This window comes from Xyrauchen texanus, chromosome 32 (genome assembly GCF_025860055.1).
Source record: "Xyrauchen texanus isolate HMW12.3.18 chromosome 32, RBS_HiC_50CHRs, whole genome shotgun sequence".
Classification (NCBI taxonomy): Eukaryota; Metazoa; Chordata; class Actinopteri; order Cypriniformes; family Catostomidae; genus Xyrauchen; species Xyrauchen texanus.
Genome location: NC_068307.1, coordinates 28,969,231 through 28,996,730, shown reverse-complemented (window position 1 = coordinate 28,996,730; position 27,500 = coordinate 28,969,231). Strand labels below are relative to the sequence as shown.

Here is a 27,500-nt window from a genome sequence, read left to right as displayed (position 1 = left end):
CTTGAAGTCTTAGTTGAAAGTGTGACTCTACGATTTCAAAATGTCAAACCTGGCTGTCAGTGTCACTGAAGTCCAGATCCATCCTGTTATTGTGCTCCACACTGGGATACGCTGGCTCTGGATTGTAAACTGGGTCAGCTTCAGGTCTGCGTGCTGGAGCTGGTGGTCTGGGTGGAGTCTCTTGGAATTGAGTCTGACTGACCGGTACGTGCGGAGCCTCCTGAGCCCGTCTGTATGTGGCCCTGTTGTGCAGAAAATTTGGTAACTGGTGTCCTCTTGGCACAGAGTTTTCATGTTCACGTGTAGTGGCGGTGTTTTCGAATCCTTGCCGGCGCAGTTGGATTTGATGGCCATGTAGCTGTGGTGACGATGAGCCCTGGCTGTTGCGACGGAGGGCTATTTCATGCCCCCGTCTGTAGGTGGAGCTGGCGGGCACCTGGGCATCTATAGGAGGGTTTGATGGGGAGTTGGAGATTTGAGATTGGGGTTGAGGTGGTGGAGCGGGGGCAGGTTGAGCTGATTCTTGGTAATGTGGGACGTGGCCCTGCTGGGGTCGCACTGGGCTGCAGATGACGCCCAGATCTTCTGCATGTGTGCAGTCGCTTACTCCCCAGCCGTTAGATCGACAGTCCGATAGCGAGTTCTCTGCGCCCGTACATAAGACGTTATCCATCCAGATAGGACCTGTGGAGACAGAAAATTAAAGCAATTATAAAGGAATTCTCCATCTCATGTATTTGACTTGTGTGTTGCGTTTGGTTATAAAACAAGTGAGAACCATTGGCATTTTGGCATCATATATATATCATATATTGAATATTGGAACAACATGAGGGTTAGGCCATGTCCACACTAAAGGCCGAAATGTACTGCACGCAAGTACATAAAAGCAAATGCTTTTAAAGACCGTAATTCATAATACGAGGCAACCATGTGATGCATTTTCAATGTTGCCACAAGGGGCGCTATAGCGGATATTAGTGTGAACTTTGGGCTTCTACAGTGAGTTTTCTCCTTTAAGACTGTCATGGCTGAGCAAGGAAGTTAAAGTTAATATATATCTATCAAATTACCTGAATAATAACTTTTGAAGGTCACTTTATAGGCCCCTTTAGTACTGAGGTTTGTTCCCACCACAGTAACTCAAAAAGTCAGTTATGTATGTTCAACTGGACCGAGCATTGGCCATCGCTCACATCTGTGCATGTGTGTTTGTGTAAAGTATGTTTCTGGAATAATGCATGTTTATTTGAAAATGCATTAATGTAGCTCATCCACACTAGATTTCCCCAACTGAAAACCGAGTGTTAAGAAAATGCTCTCCATAATGGACTACTTTGGAAAATTATGACATTAGGAAACTCAAAATGGAGTTTTCCAGTTAAAAAACGTTTAGTGTGGATTTCGCCTAAATAATTTATATTTTTGGGTGAACTATCCTTGTCAAGAGAATGCAGTCGATACTTCTAGTGTTCTGAGAACCTGATGGGCAATCTATTGCCATATAATACATTTTCAAAGACGGGATAATTGTTTTTAGCATAATTTCCTGGAACACTGTGTAAACCCTCTTACCTCGCCCCTTGCCGAACTTGGCACTGTGGGCCCAGGTGAGGCCGTGCGAGAATCCCAGTTCTCGACATACGACATTCGCCAGATTGATGTTCACCTCGTCATCGCACACGGTTCCCCATTCGTTGTTATGGAACACCTCCACGCGGCCCTCAAACTTGTTTCTCCCGCCAACCAGACGCACCTGGAATCCTGGCATTCCATGTGCAAGCCGGGAAATGACGACAGTCAGGAAAAACAGGATCATCATCATCATCGCTGCCTGCAGTGGAGACGCAGAAGAGTCAGTCGTTATGTAGTAGGGTCACCCTTATCATAGGGCTCACCATCACACAACATCTACATTTACTGGACATTTGTACAAAGTCATTTGCAGTCCCTTCAAGGTTTACATTTATCAGAAGGTGTCTTCTCTGGAAATCGAACCTGTGCCCGTTATGTTACGAGCACCATTTTCCAGCAGCTGACGACTCAAAAGCTACTGTCAATGAACCTTTTCCAGATCTAAATGAGAAGTGACTCTGAAGCTCATTTGGGTCCAACTGTCTCCTCAAATCATGTGTGTCGAGTCAGAGCTAATGACTCCTGCCAGCAGTAATGACACCAAAGCCAGAGCACAGAACACTTTAACCAGAACTCAACCAGGAGCAAGTCAAGTGAGTTAGTAAGTTCATAGGAGCATGCAAGGAGATTTCAAACCTAAACCGAGTATCACACAAGTCTATCTGTGTGAGGAAGATTCACATTTACATTTATGCATTTGGCAGACGCTTTTATCCAAAGTGACTTACAGGGCACTTATTACAGGGACAATCCCCCCGGAACAACCTGGAGTTAAGTGTCTTACTCAAGGACACAATGGTGGTGACTGTGGGGATCAAACCAGCAACCTTCTGAGTACCAATGTATTATACAGAGCAATTATTACAGGGACAATCCCCCCGGAGCAACCTGGAGTTAAGTGCCTTACTCAAGGACACAATGGTGGTGACTGTGGGGATCAAACCAGCAACCTTCTGATTACCAATGTATTATACAGAGCACTTATTACAGGGACAATCCCCCCGGAGCAACCTGGAGTTAAGTGTCTTACTCAAGGACACAATGGTGGTGGCTGTGGGGATCGAACCAGCAACCTTCTGAGTACCAATGTATTATACAGAGCACTTATTACAGGGACAATCCCCCCGGAGCAACCTGGAGTTAAGTGCCTTACTCAAGGACACAATGGTGGTGACTGTGGGGATCAAACTAGCAACCTTCTGATTACCAGATTACCAGTTATGGTGCTTAGACCACTACACCACCAGTTTCTTTGGTTCACTGAATTAATACATTACTTGTACCAATATTGACATTATACTATATTAATGTTATAAAGGGGAACTATGTTTTTTCTACTATCTATCATCATATGAAGTTTCATGGGGGGCTTATAGACGTGAGTTTCAATGAAGTTTTATTTTTAAGTCATTATGATTCTCTTTAAAGCTGTGATGTGTATTGTGAAAATGACTCTATATATTTAACAGTCTTTGAGAGGCAGTTATCATCACATTTACAGCTCCATGTTTTGTATTTTTAGCACAACTTTGCAAAACTGAAATAACCAAAACACAACCACAAGCATATAAACCACACACACATTCCACTCAAACACTTATAATTAACTGAGACCTTCTGTGTGGCATTGAGAAACTTAAATACATATAGAGACGGAGAAAGAGATGCTTTAGCAAGACAAATGTACAATTATTTGTCATGCCAATAAAGCACATTCAAATCAAACGAGAGAAAACTGAAAGTGGAACTCTGAGATCTGAACAAACACTCAAATAATCTCAGAATAGAAACAAAATCAAGTTTATGCTGAAAATAAGTGAAAAAGACTAAATGCAATTAAAATAAAAGTGGATTATCAGAAAATAACCCTTAATATCTGATGCACTTTTGTTTATCAGGTCAACTTGTCTTTATTAAAGATGTTTAGATATTTCTGCAGAAAAACAATAATACTAATAAAGAATGTGATTTTTTGCAGTGCATAGAGTCAAATAAACTAAATCAAATACAAATCTCTGAAATCCTCTAATACAATCCAGTTACTTTAAACACTCAACACATAATACATGTATTTAATATGATATAGAGTAACAAGTTGCAAACTCACCTGTCAGACAGATCAGTGTGTGTGCGCACGAGAGCGAGAGAGTCTGACTGAGAGTGTGTGAGAGTTAAAACTCAACCATCTCTCTCTCTCTCTCTCTGTGTCTCTCTCTCTCTGTCTCTCTCTCTCTCTGCCTCTGTCACTTTCTCTGATTTTCTCTGGTTAATGTGAAGTCATTTTCTTCATTTAATTGTCTTTTTCTCTCTTTATAGTGTAGTTATGAAATGACATGGTCACGACTGGAATCTCTTCCTTTAACAACAGATCTACACAGAAGAAATGAGCAATTCACCACAAAATGTGCAAGTTGTGCAACCTTTAACATAAAGCCTTATTTCAAGAGAATATATTTTTACACTCTCAAAAAGGTACAGTTTAACATACAGTACAATGGACCTTTTTTGTACCTCTAGTTCAAATGTATAACTCCTTTTGGGTAATTAATTGTTACCTAAGGACTTATTGTCTCCTACTGTATGTTTTGCTCCTCTGAGAAAAAACAAAGAAAAATAAGTACCTTTTTGTCTCCTTAAGGGTAAAACAAGGGTGAAAGTGTATAATGACCTGATCATTATTATATGCCTTTGTGTCTAATCAAGAATGGCTTTATCATCATATTTTTAGCAGTGTATGTCAAGCATCAATATAACTCAAGCTCATAGTAATTACTCTTAAATACACCAATGAGCCAAAACATTGATCCGTCACAGGTAAAGCAAATAACATTGATCATCTTCTAACAAGACCACATGTCAAGGTCTGGGTAGATTAGATGGTGAGTGAACAGTCAGTTCTCGTAGTCAGTGTGTGTTGAATGCAGGAGAATTGGGCAGGACTAAAGACCTGAGCGACTTTGACAAGGGACAAATATTTATGGCCAGACGACTGGTTCAGAGCATCTTTAAAACAGCAAGTGTTGTTGGTCAGCAGTGGTGAGTACCTACAGACATTGTAGAAACCGGTGACAGGGAGGTTAGCGCACAAGGCTCATCGATTCATGAGGGCAACGAAGGCTATCCTGTCTGGTCCAAACCGACAGAAGGTCTACTGTGGCACAAGTCACAGAACATTTTAATGATGGTTACGGGAGGAATGTGTCACAACACACAGTGCATCACACCCTGCTGCATATGGGGCTGCGCAGCGGCAGACCGGTCAAAGTGCCAATAAAGACCCCTGTCCACCGGGAAAGCACCTACAATGGGCACGCGAGCATCAGAACTGGACCTTGGTCCAATGAGTCCCGTTTTCTTCTACATCACGTGGATGACTGTGGACATGTGCTCCATTGATCTGGGGAAGAGATGGCATCAGGATGTTGGAAGACAACAAGCCGGTGGAGGGAGTGTGATGCTCTGGGCAATGTTCTGCTGGCAAACCCTGGGTCCGGCCATTCATGTGGATGTCAATTTGGCACATGCCGCCTACCAAAACATCATTGCAGACCAGGTGCACCCCTTCATGGCAGTGGTGTTCCCTGATGGCAGTGGCCTCTTTCAGCAGGATAATGCACCCTGCCACACATTGTTCGGGAACAGTTCGAGGAACATGATGAAGAGTTCATGGTGTTGCCTTGCCTCCAAATTCCCCAGATTTCAAACCGACTGAGCATCTGTGGGATGTGCTGGACCAACATGTCCGATCCATGGAGACCCCAACTCTCAACTTACAGGACTTGAAGGACCTGCTGTTAATGTCTCGGTGCCAGATATCACAGGACACCTTCAGGGGTCTTGTGGAGGCCATGCCACGAACATTCATTGTTTCATAGAAAACATCATGGTTACTGTTGTAACCTCCGTTCCCCGATGGAAGGAACGAGATGTTGTGTCGATTGTAGTGACACAAGGGGTCTCTTCTGAGAGCCTTGTGTACCTCTGAACTTGAGAAAAGGCCAATGTCAAGTTGGCAGACAGAATTTGCATGCCCCGCCCCCGGACATGCGGGTATAAAGGGGAGCGGGCGAGCGACTGTCAGACAGGTTTTCACTGAGGAGCCGAGAATAAGGTTACAGCACATTACATTGTAGGGATAGTGACGTGGCAAGGGGAACACAACGTCTCTTTCCTTCCATCGGGGAACGGGGGTTACAACAGTTCTACACCTTCTGTCACTCTCTCGACCAGGGTGCAAGCAAGCTGCTGCGTGCTAGAAGCAGTTGGGTCGGCTGCATGTAACCCTCCCGAACGCCCCCAATGAAAGGTGTCATATACCACTCTTAGATTCCCAGTACCTGTATGGGAACAGGCAACACAACTTGTATGGGAGCCAGCCAACCAGTCACGGCCTTTTCTCTCTCTATGTTTCTCGTCATAGAGTTAAAAAGCAGCTGGGGCTATCTTAACGCTATAGATGCATTGGGGAAGGCATCCTTTCCCGTTCCTATTCTTTCAGGGGGAAAAGGCCCTGCGGAGACCATGACCTGCCCAGACTGGGGGAGGTAACTAGTGGCTAATACACACGGGGGTTGTCAAGCCAACCGTGGACATGGTGCGGTGGTAGATCCTACCTGACAAGGGAGGAGTTGCTACAGACACAGTGACCAGGGGCAGCGGGGACTGCCCAAGGGAGATGCGGGTCTTGCCAGCAATGGGACCGTGCCATGGAAAATACGTCACAGGGAGTTGCCTGAAGCAGGAACTATGCCTGTGGAGCCCAGTCCTAACACGGAGCACTCGACTTGTAGTGGGTCTGGCAGCGAATTCCTCTGCTGAATCTGCGGCCAGAGGGCTAGGGAGGAAGAGCATCCAGGAAGCGAGAGCTTACTGGCTAAACTGGGAGAGAAGGCACACTAGATCAGCTTGGTGAAGGGCGCAAGGTGCAAGCGGAACACCCGGATGGCTGTTCCGTATTACCGAGTTCTACCAGCTCGGACCTGACAAAAGACGGGACGAAACCGACTCAACCCTGAGGTTGTAGAACCTATCAAAGGTGGTGGGTGTTGCCCAGCCCGCCACTTTGCAGATGTCTGCTAAGGAAGTGCCGTGGGCCAGTGCCCACGAGGATGCCACACTTCTTGTAGAGTGTGCTCGAACCCACAAGGGCCTGTGTGTGATAGGCTAGGGAAATAGCGGCAAAAACCCAATGATCTAACCTCTGTTTGGAGATGGCGTTCCCTTTCCGCCGTCCGCTAAAGAGCTGCTCAGAGCATCTAAAGCCCTGCGAGCAGTCCATGTAGATACGCAAAGCACGTACCAGACACAGCAAGGAAGAGGCTGGGTCTACCTCCTCCCGAGGAGGTGCCGAGGTACCAATCATCAAGCCGCGAGGGTTGGGGGAGGACGGAGGGTTCCAGTCAAATGCTTACAGCTGCCCGGGAAAGCATGCCAGCCATCTGGACCGAGGACGGGAGTCTGGTCAGGTCTTCAGCGTCAGATGCCTGAACGCTCTCCGATGCAGCGGCGATGTCGTCATACAGACCTGGCTCCAGGGATGAGGCAAACTGGCCGTGAAGCGAGCCGCTGTCATCCCGAGCGCAGACAGAAGCAAACGAGCATGCCGGGGGGCTGGTGGTTTGTGGGGCTGTGCCTGGCGAAACCGAGCCCACTGCCATCCCCAAATCGCATCCATCGCCAGCCGGGTCATCCTCAATCCCGTGGGAAGAAGGAGCGACATGGGGGACAGCTGGACTGGCGTTTGTTTTGAGAAATGAAAGCCGCGACCGCAACGTTGCCATGGTCATGTCCTCGCAGTAAGAACATGAACCATCCACAAATGTTGCCTCAGTGTGATCGCTACCCAGGCACACGAGGCAGCGTATATGACTGTCGGATCAGGAGAGATACCGGCCACATCAAGGAACTACAGATTTGTATGAATATAGTAATAATTTCTCTTGTAATAAAGAAATAGATTTCCTGTGATAGTAAACATATATACATATTAAATAATCTATAATTTATGGAAATACAGAAAAATAAAAAGTAAAGAAAGACACTTGCATACACTTTGCACTTAAACCATAATCATTTTTGTTGTTGTTGTTGCAATTTTTGTTTTGTTTTATTTGTATTAGACGATTTATAAGAGAGAGAGAGAGAGAGAGAGAGAAAGCGGGGTTGAGGAATGAGGTCCCGGGTCACTAAAGCACAAATATAGATTTGTAAGATTAGAGAATTCCAGCATTAAATGAGACGTCACATCTGTAATATATGTTCACATCTACATTTAGAGACACTCAGACCGGAGCCACGTGATGGCTCGTTACACAAGCGTGAGTTAGTGAATCTGCTGAAATTACACACTAGGACTTCTGGCACGATGCCACACCCAAATGAGTGTGTGAGAGAAATAAACACAAACCTTCAGCTCATTGTGTTCCAACTTTACATTCTAGACGTTTCCTTCTCAACATCTTTCATAACTGCACAGAGGGGTACAACAATCTGAGAAATACATCTGAACACAAAGAAGTTATGTAAAAGGCCATAAAAAGAAGAAATACTTCAGATTATGCATTATTAAACATTTGCATTGAACTAGAAAGTGATGCATTAATAAAGCATTGCACAGTGATCTCAGAGCACGCTGTATTTGATGCCGAGCGGTGATAATCAGACTGTTCATGTGATTTACAATGAAGTCTGACATCACGGTATTAAACACATTAAACTGACTGCAGATGTGTAAAAGTTAAACTAGCAGTCTTAAAAGTGAAGTAGTCTATTAGCAGAGCCACAGACACTGTAATTATACCAATTAAACACACAGCCTCATTTTCAGAAGCTTTAGCTCAAAACACTTTCAAATGTTCAGAAACGGTATCAGAGTTTCTGCTGGCGGTGTCGCTCTCTGCTGATGATAAATGAAGCTGCAGGTCACAATCACTGCTAAAGCAATTCATGATTTAACATGGGTGTTATAAATGTGTGTCACTGATTCCCCAAATAAACCAGACTTTAGTGCGCACTCTTTGATGTTGTGTGTTAGCAACATATGACTGTAAATGGGTGTAAAGACATCAGAAAACCAAACGAGAGATTCGTCACACTCAAAACCTTCAAATGATTGTCTGAACACAGATGTTGCTAAATGAAGTTTAATGTAAAGAAAGCAGTTCACATTTACTGAGCAGTACACACAGAGTAAATATACTGTAAACAAACAGAGTAAAACAATCAAATAAACAAAAACATTAAATAGATCTAGAGTATCTTCACATTATAATCACAAATCATTTTATTATCATAAATAAATTGTCAAATCAGAAAGTGTTTTCCACTTGATTGTGAAATGTCCCAAAATGTCATTCTGAGTGAAGATAGAAAAGTGTCGAGTCACAGCAAATGATTTTGATCCTAAAAAAAAGAGAAGAAATAAGTTTATAACATTTTAATTAATGATGAATTTACTGTATGTGATTAAACACTTTAAACAAAATATGAATAACTTCAGTCTTGACCAACACAATATAAGTATCGTCTGAAAGTTTATAAGATCTATTTTATAATACATGTAGATATAATGACCAAAACTGAATAAGTGCTTTGAAATAAGACAAATGTGAAGTGTTCAGTTTTCATCTTTTTTTTTTTAATTGCACTATATATATATTTATCAGTAAAAACATCAAACTGATCAAATATGCATGTGTCATGTGTTGTTGGAAATCTCTCAAAGAGTAAAATACAACCAGACTATTTGTTTTACTCACAGACGAAAATATAGCGAGTAATAGCATAAGTATGTCTTTGACTATTTCATGTGAACAGAACATAAAATATCACATATGATTATTTAGAGTCTGTGATTATCTTTCAATCGAGTCCACACACAAGATAATCAGATGTATAGATCATTAGATAATCCACATGAAGCACAATGTTACATATGACCACCAGGAGATGGCGCCAAATACACGACACAGAATCAATGATGACTCAAATGAGACAGAATGAAACTCATTCTGTGAAATCTCATGACTAAAATCATGTCTGCATGCTATGCTAACCTTTAGTCATTGTTGTGTTTGCATGTGTAATTAGTTCTTATGCACAATTATTATCTTTTATTTGTTTGGAGATGTTTTTGGACACTATGATTAATTATATTTGTCATGTTATAACTTTTGATCGCTTTGTCGTATCAACACAAAATCATTTCTCAGATACAATAAAGAATATAAAAAGTCAAGTTGCTCCGTGATATTTCAGCAGATTCATGTCTGAATGTATCATATCTATATCTATATCATTTAAAACATTAAAGGTTTTCTTTACCCAACGACACCGAACACTTGACCCTTCTTTAATTTTGGGTATGCCACTGAAACAGGAAATCTTTAAAACACCTCCAGATCTTAAAGGGTTAAACAAACATAGAATCATTTGGAGTAAAAAATGACGTCTGACCGGTGAAATCTGCTCCGGAATATTTTACTGTCCGTCCTTCATCCCTGACACACAAACGACACAAACAGTTTAGGATTTCAGACTACATTTGATGTCCTGATCTCTCCAGATATTCAAATGGGGACTTACAGGTGATCGGCCCAACAGTGACAGATTTGTGGTTGTTGATTGAACGAACGCTTCGTGTCAAACATTTCTATAAAGAGACAGAAAATGATCAAAAGTTTATCAAAGAGTCACTGAATAATTAATAACTGTAATTTAGATGCAACGAAATAAAATACATATTAAATAAAACATTTAATGCTTGAATCAATTTACAACACATGCCGTCCGTCAGGATTTGCTTTTGAGCATTTCCAGCTGAAGTACTCAGACACAAACCAATCAAGTAAACCTCCACTTACAACTTCAAACAGATTCAATACAATTAAATTGAAGGTTTGTGCTGCATTTCAGTGAAATAAACTGATGTTTGTATAACGGCAGGATGTGACATGACTGTTCACTGGATGATGTGAAGATGAATGACATCAGCGGAAGAAATATTCTACCAGACTAAAGATTACCAAGATCGGAATCACGTTCTCTGATGAATCATTGACAATCAGACCTCGTGCATGTGTCAAGTGAGTAAATACGGTGAGTTCTGATGTGGACTTTAAAGGGAGCGAGTGTAAACAGAAGCTTACTGTTGAGCAGGATTCAGACGTGTGGTCGCACAGACTGAGGCCGCAGTGCAGGAACATGGCATTGTAGCTGCGCGGGTACAGGAAGAGCAGAGCTGTGAACCGCACGCGTAAAGACACGCCGTTCTCCAACATCGACACCATGTGACTGTCGCTCGGACACCTGACAGAAGACACAAGTCACAAATGAGTGAATCACATGACCACATCTCAAACGGAGATAAAGAGGTGCACAGTGCAATAACTGATGAACCGCTAGTTTGAAATGCATTTATAGTTTACTTACTTTTAATACTGTGACGGACACAAACATTCAGTCTAAAATCCCAGATGCATTTATTGTTCAACCAGAATCCAAATAATAACTTATAACCCAATAAACCCTTCATCAGGACAATCTCATCAATGTTCTGCAGTTAATCCAGGATGAACTTCAAAGCCTGTGGTCATTAATCTTACGGTTCAAACACAATCGATGTTAAACACTGACCCTTAACACTTACTTAGTTTAATCATTTTAAACCATGATTTTAACTATACATAATTAATATTATCATTATATTCATGATGTTAGTCAGAGGAGAACTGGCCCCCACAGTGAGTCTGGTTTAGGGTTAGGGTGGGGTTAGTCAGAGGGGAACTGGCCCCCACAGTGAGTCTGGTTTAGGGTTAGGGTGGGGTTAGTCAGAGGGAACTGGCCCCCACAGTGAGTCTGGTTTAGGGTTAGGGTGGGGTTAGTCAGAGGGAACTGGCCCCCACAGTGAGTCTGGTTTAGGGTTAGGGTGGGGTTAGTCAGAGGGAGCTGGCCCCCACAGTGAGTCTGGTTTAGGGTTAGGGTGGGGTTAGTCAGAGGGGAGCTGGCCCCCACAGTGAGTCTGGTTTAGGGTTAGGGTGGGGTTAGTCAGAGGGGAACTGGCCCCCACAGTGAGTCTGGTTTAGGGTTAGGGTGGGGTTAGTCAGAGGGGAACTGGCCCCCACAGTGAGTCTGGTTCATTTTCTCCATTAATCAACATCTTATGGAGTTTTGTGTTCCTGTAATGTAATTCTTTCATTTTATACTCAATTTACAATCATATGTAATTACACAATGATGACATCACACTTTTATCTTGTGTTAATGCTGATCTTCTGTAAAGCTGCTTTGAAACGATGTGTGTTGTGAAAGACACTGTACAAATAACAATGACTTTAGAGATTGTGGGACTTTTAACCCTAAATAAGCCCAAAACACACAAGAGACTCTTAGTTTATAGCCTATATATGTTTACCAGATGAGTTTAATGAGGACTCAGGTTTATTATTACCCATGTGCTGACGGAGGCATGTTTCCACAGTCACTTTCTGTTGTTGCGTGACCTCAGTTTAATTCAGAACACGTGATTATCTGAGCAAAATAACATTAAATGCACTGAAGTGAGGATCCGAATCTAAATGAATATTGTCAGTGATGAAGGATTCAGAAACAGCAAACATTGTTTTATTTCTAGAGGCCGCTGTTATACTGGAGCGTCCACAGTTGTTAGGACTTTTCTCCACAACAGAGGGTTAAAAACGTGCCTTTAGGCACCTGTATTCTGCTGTGTGAACAGCCCCTTGGAAGGGAATTGCCTCTGTAGGTAGTAGAGGGCAAGGTGGCACAGTAGGTTTGAGATCTATTGAAAGTGGCATTTCAATACATTACAGCAACAGGAAACACAAGCAGAAACATTCATGTAAAAACAGACCGGTTGTGAATGACGACGTATCTCTGCGGATCATTAGCGTTTGCTGTTTGTGTGATGTAACACTCCTCCACAATGACCACAAAGCGTTCCGCCTCCACCTCTGCCACCCTGATGGCCACGTGCAGTGGAGACCCCACAGGCAGAACGACTGCGCCCGCTGGGTACGACTCCAGGAAACTGCCGTTGCGGTACAGGGACATGGAGGCGCTGGCGCCCGTTCCTAAAGCAACCACGCCCATTTCCTGCATTCTGAAATGAACAACACAGAGTTAGAGTCGTGATTTTCATCACAGAGCGTTGCATGTTGTAACCACTGTAAACACTGCACAAAGTGACAAAGCAGCAGCCAATCAGAGCATGTGTTTAATTCAAGTCGTTGCCGCATGAAAGCAGTGTTCATTAGCAAACGCTGTTTGTACCAGTTAAAGGTTTGTCAGGTACTCACGACAGGTACGGTCTGACCGCTAAATCCATGCTGGTCTGAGAATCCAGAGGATACACGCAGGAGAATGGAAACCCGGACGGCAGAGAGAAATTACTTCCCGCTTTAGCAGGATACAAGAACAGTGTGTTTGAGTAGATGGCGTGTGTAGTGTTGGTCTGTGAAAACACAATAATAAATACAATAAATAGATGACATATTTTACTACACAAGACTGTAAAGGAAGAGTTCACCCAACATTCATTACAGACGGAAGTAAATAGAATTATACTGTAACGAGAGACATCAATTCTCACCCTCAGCACATTCCCACAAGCTCCACCCCTGCGGGCGACCTCATACCACACTGTGCCGTTGGTCTTGCGCCGGGCGAAGCAGTTAGGGTCGGCCATGTGACCTGACGTGGTGTTGAATGGCTCAGGGACGATGTGTAGAAGCGGCAGACCCACCCTGATCAGGGTCTGTTCACACACTAACGCCAGCATGGGAGGCGGACTGGGCACTAACAGAGAGAGAGAGAGAGAGAGAGAGAGAGAGAGAGAGAGAGAGAGAGAGAGATTGAGACAGAGAGAGAGAGAGAGAGAGAGAGAGAGAGAGAGAGATTGAGACAGAGAGAGAGAGAGAGAGAGAGAGAGAGAGAGAGAGAGATTGAGACAGAGAGAGAGAGAGAGAGATTTAGTCCATGAACCTGATAAATCATCTACATTATAATAATAAAGTAAAACAAGTGTTTGTTCATCTATTGCAGGGGTGTCAAACTCAGATCCCGGAGGGCCGCAGCGCTGCAGTTTATTTCCAGCCCTACTCCAAAATGCCTCGTAATCTTCAAGCACTCCTGAAGACCTTGATCAGCTGCTTCAGGTGTGTTTAATTAGGGTTGGAGCTGAACTCTGCTGGACTGTGGCCCTCCAGGAACCGAGCTTGACACACCTGATCTATTGTATATCTACAGTGGTGCCCGCTGCCATGGCGCTGGGATGACGTGAATGGTTTTTCGTGCATTACGAGGGTGTTCTGGATGATTGATTGGGAATTGCTAGGTTGATATGATTGGTGGTGACATAGTAGAATAAAGCACACAACTGGTAAGCAGAAGGTTGCTGGTTCAACCACCACAGCCACCAACATTGTGCAAGGCAATTCATTTCAGGTTTCTCCGAGGGGATTGTCCCTGTAATGCCAAGTGCATAAATGTAAATGGATGCTAGCACTTCTGTTGGCTTGTTAGCAGTGGTTAAATAGGTATTTTAGAGGTGACGGGAACCCTAAAAGTGGCCAAATTTGACCCCTGGTTGTTAGGGTATTCCTACATAGTGGCTAGAGTGTTGTTGATGGTTTCTTACTGGTGGAAGTCTCTGTGATATTTTGCTCACTAGATCCCTTCTTCAATGTAAGTCTATAGGGGTTTGTCAGGTGAAAATGGTGTGACCTCTCCTCAACAATATACCTGCACATGATTTAAGTTTTCATTCATGTCTGGAGCATATATGCTGCAGGACACGCTGAAGTATGTTTAAATGATTATGAGCAATAGTAATACTGATATTTCAGTTGGTAAACACCACTAGTAATGTAAGTGCTGGTTGCAGACAGATGTGTTTGGCTACCTTCACAGACAACACCAGCATCCTCGTAGTGTCCACAGTTGTGTTTTTCGAATCCGTTGTGTTTGCACTGGCCCAGGTGTCTCTCAGAGCCCAGACAGTTTGTGTTGTCCATCCAGATGGGGCCGCTGCCGGGGCCAAATTGTCCGTTCACAGGGGCCGAGAGAGGCCGACCACACCCCAGCTGCCTGCAAACCACTGTAGCAGCGTTCATGTTCCAGTCGTCATCACATACAGTCCCCCAACGGCCACTGTGATTTAGTTCTACTCGCCCGGCACACGCGTGTGGACCACCCGACAGACGCACCGGATCTGCCACACAAACACAACAGCTTAAAGTCAACATGAAACAGTGTGAAACAGTGTTCACAACCCAATTTAATTCTGTAATATGACACATTTCTGACTGAAACAGGATATTCAAAGAGAACAGTGTTGGATAAGACTTGATGTTATCTATCAGGAACTGACTGGAAGGTGTAAAGTGGGTAAAGTGGGTAAAGTGGTAAGTTTCACACCAGAGTGGAGTCAGAACTGAATGCGAGTTTGCTGCTGAAACACTGTTGGCACACACTTTTGAGGAGGCTTTTTGAACAGGACTTGGGAATCTTTTCCAGCATCGGGCCAAACTGTTCCTGTTGCGGAACCTGGTGCGGAGGCATCGGGCAAGTGACTAGGCTAGCTAACTACTGAACCGTAATGACGTGGAAATGCTACTAGAACCGTTACTAACCCTGATCAGGACGGTTAGCCTGACAGTGAAGAACCGCTTGTGGAGGATGGTGGTCGAGTTCACCCCCCAGAGCATCTCCACGTATCCCAATGGAAATGCTATTTGCTAATACTGCTGTTATCCTTCTTGCATTATTGCTAGACACCCTTAAATTACTACATGAACTATTGGCAAGATGGTATAAAGGATGCATGAGCTACAACATATGTATAATGCCTAAATACTGAAGCAGGCTTTTGGTAACCAATAACCCGTGCAGTCAGGTGATGTCAGCCGAAAAGTCATTTCAGAAGTGGAGCAAGTTATTATATGGTCAAAGATTATAAAGACAAACATTTGATATCTTCAGAATAACGTCCACTGTTGAATTGTGCACAATAATACAAAGCATGCGCATTAAGAAAGTAAACAGAGTCGATTTTGATTTCATGTTGACTTTTGGTGTGTTAACTAGAATCGGACGTTCTTAGTGAGAGTTCAGTTATATCTGTGGTCATGATTATATACCATGTGTGGGGGTGAGGTGAGGTCCTTAAATCTCAGGGCTGGAAGGTTGCTGGTTCAATTCCTGCAAGGAACTATAGCCATGAATCACGGACAGGATGTCCATTGTCTCGTATTTAAGCGGCAAAACACTCAAGGGTGAAGCGTCTTGTACTGAAGTTTTGAAAATGCTCGAGCATTTCGTATTTGGTGAAAAGTTGGCAACCATACCGTTGTAAACATACCAAGAGTAAATGTCCTGTAATGATTGCGCTGCTGTTTTTAAACACTACACTGACCTGGCTTATAAAAACACACTATCAGCAATACTTACGTTTGTTATGCACACACATCGTTTTGAAAGTTCTCACCTTGTGCTTCACACCTCCAGTTGATCTTGTCCTCACTGACGCAGGACGTCCCATCTCTGCAGGTGCTACACACCTTAGTGTTGTTATCTGACAGATACAATGGAGAAAGACTCAATAAGGGCCCTTAAATGCGACTTAGGAGACTCATCAGGAGCCAGTGAACTTCACAGGGGTCATGAGTTACCTGCAGAGTATGCCAGGAAGCAAACGGGTGGCCTGATGAACTTGTAGACGAAGTAGTTTCCTGGACAGGCCTTGATGTGGATGGGGAACTCAAAGCTACAACAACCATTTGTCCAGTTTCCACAAACGTTACCGCTGACTACGCCGTCTGAGGTGACGGGATGTGGGCTCTTCAGCCAGAGGGGCACGTGGGTTCCACTCATCTGTGAGGCGATGCATCGCTCCGGCATCTGCACGGTGGCACCGTTCAGGAAAATCCTGTACCAGCCTTGCCAGTTTACACCGAGGTCACAGCGAACGTTGCTGTCAGTCTTGAAGTTGGTGGCACGCCAAGGTTCGTCTAGGGCGGTGTACCGCTGGCAGGGGTCGGCACAGCGCAGCTGGCCATTGACGGCGATGCAGTCCTGGCCGAGGTTGCACACGGTGTTCCCGCAGCTGAACTGCACTGACCGCGGGTTGGAGGTGGGGTTGGCATTGACCGGGGGTAACAGACATGCGAATGACCCGGGCATATTTTCACACTTGAGTGGAGCCACACACGGACTCTGAGCGGCGGAGCATTCGTCAATGTCCACACAGCCCAGCTCAGCCGTCCAGCGGTATCCATGGCTACAACACGGTGAGTCTGCCCCACTGCAGGCGGTGATGTTGAAACAGGTTAACCCATTACCAGCGAAACCCTTCGAGCAGGAGCAGTTAAAATACGTTGCGGTGGAAGCCAACTGACCAGGTTTGAGCACAGGGATGCAGGTCGAGCGCTCGTGACACGCATTACAGTGAGTCACAACCGCACCTGACAGACAGAAATGTGGACATAAGACTTTTAAACAGAAAACAGAGCTTTAATGTGTAGTTAGCTTCAATATTTCTGTCCTTGTTTTATGTTTGTTGCATTTGCTAAAATGTTATGTGCGGTCATTTTGAGAAGGGTAAAGCTGCAGGCATAGCTCTATAAAGGGGCATGAGCTCCAAATCACCATTAAAGATATAGGAGCCCTTATCCTAACCTTAACCAGGTGAGGAAGTGACCCCCCTTTTGGAGTAACCCCGCCCCATAGCTGGCAGCTATACCAACTTGGTAATTTTGGCCATACTGTTGGAAGGCAGATTTTAAATCACAATCTGGTCGAAATATGAATCTAATCTTAAACCTGGTCAAATAAATGTTTGATAATAACAAGGAAAATATAAAAGTGGGATGCAAAAGTCAAATTTGAGTGAAAAGTTTAATTGAAAATTGAGCATGAAATTGAGAATGTCTTCAAAGGAAGGAAACTGTCTGAGCTCACGTGCTCAATGTCACTAATTTAATGACATTTGGTCAGAGACATGGAAATGTGGGAAATGGGGAATACTCTTTGGAATGTTGTCTCAGATTTTTGGACTTAAATGATTACATATAAAAATAGTATAAAATGACTAGGGCTGTTTTAATTATTTAAAAACAATCAGAACATGGAGATCTCAAGACAGGTTTTTATTAGTATTAAACTACGTTTAACTTGACACAGCAAACTAAAAATGTTGTTTATGACTCAAATAAAGTGAGACGCTCAAAGTGTCCGTCTGACGCAGGTGTACATTAACACATCCTTAAACAAGCCCTTATAATTCATCTCGGACTGATTGATAAATTCATGTAAAATGGTTTTCTGTGAACTGTGGGAAATAAACAATATATTGCATTCTTAAGCCACTTTTGTATTGTCATTTTTAATAACTGTGTGCCAAAATAATGTAATGCATTTTAATTATCTGTGTTATTATTTATAATATACTGTATTATATATATACCATTTATTTAAATATTTATAATAATTTAATCATTATATTTTGTATTGTTACGAGCAATCATTTGAGGGGTTTTCTCAGAAAATATTTATGTGTGCAATTAAAACTTTAAATCGATTGACAGCCCTAAAAATGACATGTTATAATAACGATAGATTATAGCAGATGAACTACTCAATCAAACCAACAAAGAAAAGAGTATTTACACAAACTTTCAGCGTTTTAGTGCCACAATAATATTTCCAGAATAAATACATAACATTATGAGATTATAGTAGTAATATTTTGAGAATAAAGTCAGAATAATTGAGAGTAAAGTTATAATATGGCATGAATAAAGCAGTCGTAAAATATCAGTATATCATGAGGCCTGATCGTCACCTCAGGACGGCACCGCACAAGCTGCTGTTAATCATGGCAACAAATAGATGCGGACTTACAGATATTCTGTAAAACACAATCAGAAGTCTCAAACCGTATCTTTACCACAGAGACATTCAGGAGATTGCCCGTCTGCAATGGGAACTACAGGTCGAGTGTGGATTACATCGACATCAGCTTCACTGTTCTGTGTTTCTTTCCTTACGACTTCTCACATATCAACTCTACACATGATCGATCTCACAATGTTACGACTTCATTTCTGAAATCTTAGATTATGTGGCACTGAAATGCATCGTAGCAGTTACTGGCTCATCAGCAAACATCCTCATGTAGTTTGATAACAATATTCATTACAAAACACTGGAATCAATGCTCAAATCACTCATTTCTTCCTTTACCCGAGACATCTGTGACCATCGCTGTGATCACAAACAGCCCCAACATCATCAGACTGTTCTTCATCTTACGTTCCTTTTGATCCTCCAATCTGCTCAATAAACACAAATGAATATTAAATCATCTCTGAAACTATCACGAATGAGACAAAAACATGACAAACAATTTAAAAGTCCCAACAAATCTTTCGCTAAAACAGCTTCATGAAGTGACTCACCTGTCCTCGTTGGTTTGTCCTGGATCTCCGGGCGCACATTTATACCCTCTCCACGAGGGCAGGGGAACCGCACACAGCACCACATCTGTGATTGAAGGATTTGATTAGTAATTATTTAAACTTAAATTTCAATAATCCCAGATAACAAAGGAGTTAATGATTCATACTAACCTTGAGTCAATATTCTGACAACAGTAATTCTCTTGTTGTAAAGCCACTTTCCAACCTCTCAATCGAGTTGTTTGGGCAGCAAATTTCTTGAATATATGACAAATTTGGACAGCATTGACAGCTTTCCCTCTTTACACGCACATAACGGCAAACCTTTTGTCAACAGATGTGTACAGAGTTCCTGACATTACACGAGTTTTGATGGACTCGAGTTCTCCATAAGGACACGCTTTGACCTCTTGGTGCATGTCAGAGTCATGAACAGGGTCAGAGTTCATCTGTGGGACACTTTTATTCAGAAATACTTCTCTAGTGTTGAGCTCCTGTTCAATCAGCTTCAATCAGGGGTCAGAAATCATCAGACACCTTTGACCAGGTGTCAATCTTTCAATAGCAAAACATTATTGGGCATAAAATCCATTTAATTACACGAGACACTAAATCTGTTACACTTTTGATTCGTTTAGAAGACAAATATACAAATGACAATAAACCTTTGCTGTACAGTACAAACTGAATTATATGTTTAATTTGGGCTCATTATTTCCCCGTTCTGTGTATTCATCCAGTTTCGGTCTTCTTGGGACAATAGTTCAGTTAGAGGCGTGTCTTTGTTTGGACGTTTGCTGTGTAATTGGTTTGCTACTGTATTATGACTCAAACTCAAAGGGGTTTGACAGAATAAAAGAATAAATGGTTTTAACTCAAATGATGAATGCATGTAAAAACGCAGGAGTTTAATATTGACATGTCCTCAAATGTTCCTAATACACAAAGTACTCAATATTTTTGAGTTGCTCAATGGCAGGATTTCTAGAGCACCTCTGTGAATATATCTCACTTTTTACAAATGTTTGTTCCACAAATAGAAGCTGTTACAGATTTGATTAAAACGATTTAACGTTTCAAAAGTGATGTGGAATAAGGTGGGCATTCTAACACAATCTATACTGCAAGTATAAAAATGGCCGCACACAGAATGATCTACACCTCATCATTATATCATTACGACCACCTGCCTAATATGATGTTGGTCCTCTTTGTGCTGCCAAAACAGCACCGACCCGCCAAGGCACTGACTCTACAACACCCCTGAAGGTGTCCTGTGATATCTGGCACTGAGACATTAGCAGCAGGTCCTTCAAGTCCTGTAAGTTGAGAGTTCAGGTCTCCATGGATTGGAATTGTTGGTCCAGCACATCCCATAAATGCTCAGTCGGTTTGAGATCTGGGGAATTTGGGGGTCAGTGAAACACCTTGAACTCTTCATCATGTTCCTCGAACCGTTCCCGAACAATGTGTGGCAGGGTACATTATCCTGCTGAAAGAGGCCACTGCCATCAGGGAACACCACTGCCATGAAGGGGTGCACCTGGTCTGCAATGATGTTTTGGTAGGCGGCATGTGCCAAATTGACATCCACATGAATGGCCGGACCCAGGGTTTGCCAGCAGAACATTGCCCAGAGCATCACACTCCCTCCACCGGCTTGTTGTCTTCCAACATCCTGATGCCATCTCTTCCCCAGATCAACGGAGCACATGTCCACAGCCATCCACGTGATGTAGAATAAAACGGGACTCATTGGACCAAGGTCCAGTTCTGATGCTCGCGTGCCCATTGTAGGTGCTTTCGCCGGTGGACAGGGGTCTTTATTGGCACTTTGACCGGTCTGCCGCTGTTTTAAAGATGCTCTGAACCAGTCGTCTGGCCATAAATATTTGTCCCTTGTCAAAGTCGCTCAGGTCTTTAGTCCTGCCCAATTCTCCTGCATTCAACACGCTGACTACGAGAACTGACTGTTCACTCACCATCTAATCTACCCAGACCTTGACATGTGGTCTTGTTAGGAGATGATCAATGTTATTTGCTTTACCTGTGAGGGGTCAATGTTTTGGCTCATAAGTGTATAATATATAGAAAACAGTCACTCACAGTTTAATTATTTATTAGATGAAATAATTGCACAAAACACAAAGATTCACATTATTTCAGCGAACGATCCTTCACCGAGAATATAAAACCCACTAAATGTCAAACAGTAAAAACTAAATGACCAAGGCACATTGAAAAAGTGTTAAATATTACGTTTATTTAATATTATATTTTCATTATTTAAAAAGTGTCGATTCAAGAACACTATACGCCACTAAAGATACTGGAGCGACCCAAATAACCGTTTCACAGAGAGTAAAGACATGTCCCGATTAATTAATCATGATTAATCACATATACAAATATTTGCTGAGAAAGCCCCTCATATAACAATAACTCAGTATATAATATTTATATCAATATATAATGATTATACATATTTATATCAGTATATAATGTTTATACATATTTATATCAATATATAATGATTATACATATTTATATCAATATATAATGATTATACATATTTATATCAATATATAATGATTATACATATTTATATCAGTATATAATGTTTATACATATTTATATCAGTATATAATGTTTATACATATTTATATCAATATATAATATTTATACATATTTATATCAATATATAATGATTATACATATATCAGTATATAATGATTATACATATTTATATCAGTATATAATGATTATACATATTTATATCAATATATAATATTTATACATATTTATATCAATATATAATATTTATACATATTTATATCAGTATATAATGTTTATACATATTTATATCAGTATATAATGATTATACATATTTATATCAGTATATAATGTTTATACATATTTATATCAATATATAATGTTTATACATATTTATATCAATATATAATGATTATACATATTTATATCAATATATAATGATTATACATATTTATATCAGTATATAATGTTTATACATATTTATATCAATATATAATGTTTATACATATTTATATCAATATATAATGATTATACATATTTATATCAATATATAATGATTATACATATTTATATCAATATATAATGATTATACATATTTATATCAGTATATAATGTTTATACATATTTATATCAATATATAATGTTTATACATATTTATATCAATATATAATGATTATACATATTTATATCAATATATAATGATTATACATATTTATATCAGTATATAATGTTTATACATATTTATATCAATATATAATGTTTATACATATTTATATCAATATATAATGATTATACATATTTATATCAATATATAATGATTATACATATTTATATCAGTATATAATGTTTATACATATTTATATCAATATATAATGTTTATACATATTTATATCAATATATAATGATTATACATATTTATATCAATATATAATGATTATACATATCTATATCAATATATAATGATTATACATATTTATATCAATATATAATGAGTATACATATTTATATCAATATATAATGAGTATACATATCTATATCAATATATAATGATTATACATATTTATATCAATATATAATATTTATACATATTTATATCAATATATAATTATACATAGTTATTTTTAAATATTAAAAATTATATATATATATATATATATATATATATATATAATAAAAAATTCAGATAATCAAAATGCATTACATTCCTGTAGCAGAAGAGTTCATCATTAATAACACAAAAAGCATCTTTAGAATATAATGTATTGATTATTATGATATTATTATGGATTATTCACAGTAATCCATTACACAAGTGAATTTATCAATCACAGATTTATTATGAGGGCTTGTTTAAGGACCGTCAATGTACACCTGCGTCAGACATGCTTGTGTAGCGTCTCGGGTGCGTTGCATCATAAACATATAATGTTTAGTTCACTGTGTCATTAAATATAGTTTAATACTCTTTAAACACATCTTGAGATCTCTTAATCACATTTGCGCTCCTTCAAGTGTTTTGAACACAAGAATGTAACACATGTTTGTGTTGTTCTGCTGAAGTGTTTGTTCACTGTATAAACTGTGTGTTGCTCATACAGCTGAAGTTTCATTTACTGCCCCCTGGAGGAAACAGATGGTACTACAAGCATTTCTCAGGAATCTTCCCTATTACTGCTTAATTGCGTTAATTTTAACGCGTTATATTTATCAAAATTAAATCGCACTGAATTAATGTGTTAATTCGACAGCCCCCCCAAAAAAAGCACAACAGAGCTTTACAGTATTAATGAAAACATTAAATGAAAATAAACTGATTATCTGAGGCTAAAGGCTGCAATGGCTGAATCACAACATGCTGATATTCAGCACACGTGCTTATGTGATGTTACATTATATTATGCTACTATGAATATTACTGCGACTGTTTTGAATATTACACTTTTATATAGTAGTAATATTACATATCATTTTGCTAATGGCAGCGTACTGTAATATGTTACTGAAATTAACAACAAGATGATATTGTACAGTTTAAAATGTTTTGCTATCGTGATATTTCGTTAACTACCGTTATAACGCGCAACCCTAATTTGATCCAGTATTTTGTATTTTATATAGAAATATTTACAACTGAGGACTTACAGGACAAATACATACAAACAAACAATGCCCTAACAGTTCAAAACAACAGAGCTATCTGACTCCTGAACGCAGCATAAAGGTCTTGATTCTCTGGCAAAAATGCATCAAATGTGTACAAGACTCTTTTTGGGCTCAACCTATAGAAGGAAAGAGTACCAGCCTCCTGGTCGAGGAATACTCCCAGTTTGCCGATGGACTCGGCCTGAAGTGATAATTGTTTTTGGTTATGATAGGCCACACATTAATTTTTTGAGCAACGCAAACTCCATGACAATTCATTGTGTCCCAGGAGAACCCGTTTACTCATCCCCTTCCTCTCAATACTCTTACAGGCCACGCCCACATACACGTCTGTACCAATCACATCCACCGTAAAGAAGCAGCATCCTTTCAGAGGCTGGCTGCACAGGACCTGGTTACACTGGTCAAATCTCTCATCATGATCAGGAAATTGTAGTTTCTTCCTCTGACGAGTCACCACAGTGTTGTCATTGGTCAGGTAGAGGTATTCATGAGCTGTCTGAGGGTCAAAGGTGAGCGGGGCAGCATCTAAACCCAAAGACAGCATTTATTAGAATAGTGTGTAGTCCAGGGATCTGAACTGTAGTATAAATACACCTCTATCTGAAAGATCCAACTTCTGGCGAGTCAGGATTGTGGAAGAACACAAGGCAGTCCTACCCCAAGCATAAGCGAGACAGTAATTGAAATGCACACTGTAGAAGATGGATGCAAGATGATTGAATATTATATGTGATATGAATATAAGTATGAAGTACTGTAGCGGTGCACAATATGGAGGGAAAATATGATGCGCAATAAACTGTTGGATCATGCAGCGAGTATGGGATTAGAAAATGCTATGATGACGTCATGGGAGTGCACAGGACATCGTAATCCCCTCTGCCCAAATATACTACAGTTTATTGGGAAAAAAGGACAGACTATCTCAGAGATTATACACATAGTTTTCTTCCAAATTGTAATTAGACTGCATTTAATGTATTTGTTTTTACCATTAGAGATATGAACACTAACCTAACCCAAAATGCACAATCATATTTTTATGCTATATGACGACATGCGCTTAAGTTATGATGGAAACACATTTATACATTTCTAGATGTGAATCAGAAGTCACATGACTTTGCCTCAAGTCATGCGACTGCATAATTCACTCATAACTGGACTAATCAGTAGACCAATCTCATGGAAAAGCATCAGATATGGTGTTTAGTCATTAAAATGATTGGCTCTTATTAATACCTCCCAGAACAGGGTTCTGTGTATCTCAGCAAGTATTGACGCTGACTATCGCACCTGGAGTCACGAGTTTGAATTCAGGGCGTGCTGAGTAACTCCAGTCAGGTCTCCTTAGCAACCAAATTGACCCGGTTGCTAGGGAGGGTAGAGTCACATGGGGCAACCAAATTGGGCCAGTTGCTAGGGAGGGTAGAGTCACATGGGGTAACCAAATTGGGCCGGTTGCTAGGGAGGGTGGAGTCACATGAGGTAACCAAATTGGCCCGGTTGCTAGGGAGGGTAGAGTCACATGGGGTAACCTCCTCGTGGTGGTGATTAGTGGTTCTCTCAATGGGGCGTGTGGTGAGTTGTGTGTGGATCGTGGAGAGTAACATGAGCCTCCACATGCTGTGAGTCTCCGCGGTGTCATGCACAACGAGTCACGTGATCAGATGCGCCGATTGACGGTCTCAGAACTGAGGCAACTGAGACTCGTCCTCCGCCATCTGGATTGAGGAGAGTAACCGCGCCACCATGAGGACCTACTAAGTAGTGGGAATTGGACGTTCCAAATTGGGGAGAAAAGGGGATTAAAAAATACCAAAATAAACTCCCAGAACATAAGGCATCTGTCGCCGATCACAAGCAAACATCAGGTCTGTTAGAACACTTTGTCTGAGGGAAATTTATTTATTACACTAAAGAAGAGCCACGGTGGCCTCTTTTAATTTTCAATTTCCCCAGAAGTGGCCATTTTGATTTCTTGAACGCATGTGATGGAAACGCTGCTTTACTAGCAAATAGTTTTTGCATTATTCAGATTTTTCCCATAAATTACATTTATAACTTGGATGGAAACATGACTATTGACAACTGTGAAGGAGTTAAAGCTGCAATGGCTGAGAATGAATACAACAGTTAGGGAAATCCTGAGTCTGCATGACACCTGTGTCTTGGGAGAAGTTTCAGTTCTCAAGCACACAGCCAAAGCTACAGAGGAGTGACCTGAAGGAGCTGATCAAGGCCACCTCCATGCTGAACTGATCTCCATGCAATAGACTGAGATCGAGCGGCTTTGTGAAGAATGGGGAAAAACACAGTGGCTAGATGAGCAATGCTGATAGAGACCAGTCCACAGCTGTCATTGCTGCCAAAGGTACATCGACTACAGAATGACTAGAAGCATTTGACCCCAAAGCAACAGTTCTCATGCTGCACACACACACACACACGCACACACACACACACACACATGCACACATACACACACATGCACACACATGCACACACACAGACATGCACACACACACACATGCACATACACACAAACACACGCACACACACATGCACACATACACACACACACACACACTCACACACACACGCGCATACGCACACACACACACACGCACACACACACGCACACACACACGCACACACAAAAACAAACAAACAACCGCCATTCGCCACTAAGTGGCAGTGACGTCACCACGACGCTTGTGCCAGGCTATGTGCACGTTAAGGCCACGTGAAGTGTCGAACGCCCGCTGGCAGGAGGTCACGGGACAGATCCAACCGGTGACATGGGTCGAATGACTGAGATGACTGGTTGATGCACCACCTGTGCCCCCTACTGTGCCAACTTGCTGTGCTTTAGCCACCCTGCGCTCTGCTCGTTGTTTTGAGCGTTCGTCCTCTGCCCTCCGTTGTTGTTGGAGGGCGACTGCCTCCAACTGGCCAGCAGCATCCTTCACAAGCCTCCTCCAAAGAGGCCGATCTTGACACTGCTGGTACCAGTCGTCGGCAAGTCCACTCAGCTCCAGATCCTCCTGTACCACATCACTCCATCTCTTCTCCAGCCCGTGCGCTCCGCTTAGCCCCTCTATCCGGCCAAACAATAACTGTTTAGGCATGCGGTGGCCGGGCATGTGGGCTACATGACCCAGCCAACGCAACCTTGCCTGCCGGAGGAGCTCACCGATGGGACTTTGTCCACATCTTTCAAAGACTTGTGAGCTCCTCACACAATCCAGCCTGGTTAAACCCAGGATGGATCTTAGGCAGGCCAGCCTAAATGTTTCTAGCCGGCGATGATGTTCCATTAGGGGGTCCACGTTTCGCAAGCATAGAGAAGGGAGGGAATGACCGTGGCCGAGAATACTTGAAGCTTTGTGCGGAGCGACAAACCGGGTAGCTTCCACACAGCATTATGCAGCCGATGAAAAGATAATGCCGCTCGACTGATTCGGAGTGAGACCTCTGCTGTCAAACCGGAGCTGGTCATAAGCACACTTCCCAGGTATGGAAAACACTCCACTCTCTCCACAACTGCCCCATCACCAATTGGGAGCTGTGGGGGTGTAGTGTCCGTTGGTACATAATACCCAGGAAGGTGCTTAGTTTTGGTTGGGCTGATGGTCAGGCCCCATCTCTTAGTGGCAAGCTCCAGGTTCATCA

The 27,500-nt window shown here is 41.6% G+C and overlaps 2 protein-coding genes and 1 pseudogene across 2 annotated transcripts in view; all 3 read right to left on the bottom strand.

The window, feature by feature from the left end:
- The window catches only part of LOC127626105 (lysyl oxidase homolog 4-like), a 35,292-nt gene extending 31,394 nt beyond the window's left edge, over positions 1 to 3,898 (bottom strand). The window contains exons 1-3 of the mRNA XM_052101668.1: positions 3,743 to 3,898; positions 1,576 to 1,834; positions 50 to 684 (exon numbers count right to left, since the gene is read on the bottom strand). Coding sequence (XP_051957628.1) covers positions 50 to 684; positions 1,576 to 1,828 — 888 coding nt within the window. The 5' untranslated portion in view covers positions 1,829 to 1,834; positions 3,743 to 3,898. The remainder of the gene's footprint in view (positions 1 to 49; positions 685 to 1,575; positions 1,835 to 3,742) is intronic.
- Positions 3,899 to 8,768: 4,870 nt separating this feature from the next.
- LOC127626110 (uromodulin-like) lies at positions 8,769 to 18,977 on the bottom strand. Its single transcript, XM_052101675.1, has 11 exons — positions 18,892 to 18,977; positions 16,320 to 17,111; positions 16,136 to 16,222; positions 14,552 to 14,860; positions 13,241 to 13,446; positions 12,948 to 13,102; positions 12,503 to 12,751; positions 10,782 to 10,941; positions 10,219 to 10,285; positions 10,090 to 10,133; positions 8,769 to 9,036 (listed from the first exon to the last, which is right to left on the bottom strand). Exons 1-10 carry the CDS (start codon positions 18,953 to 18,955, stop codon positions 10,114 to 10,116), a joined length of 2,109 nt encoding a protein of 702 aa, XP_051957635.1. The 5' UTR covers positions 18,956 to 18,977; the 3' UTR covers positions 8,769 to 9,036; positions 10,090 to 10,113.
- A 4,861-nt stretch (positions 18,978 to 23,838) lies between these two features.
- LOC127625987 (NACHT, LRR and PYD domains-containing protein 3-like) overlaps positions 23,839 to 27,500 on the bottom strand; it is a 45,502-nt pseudogene continuing 41,840 nt past the window's right edge.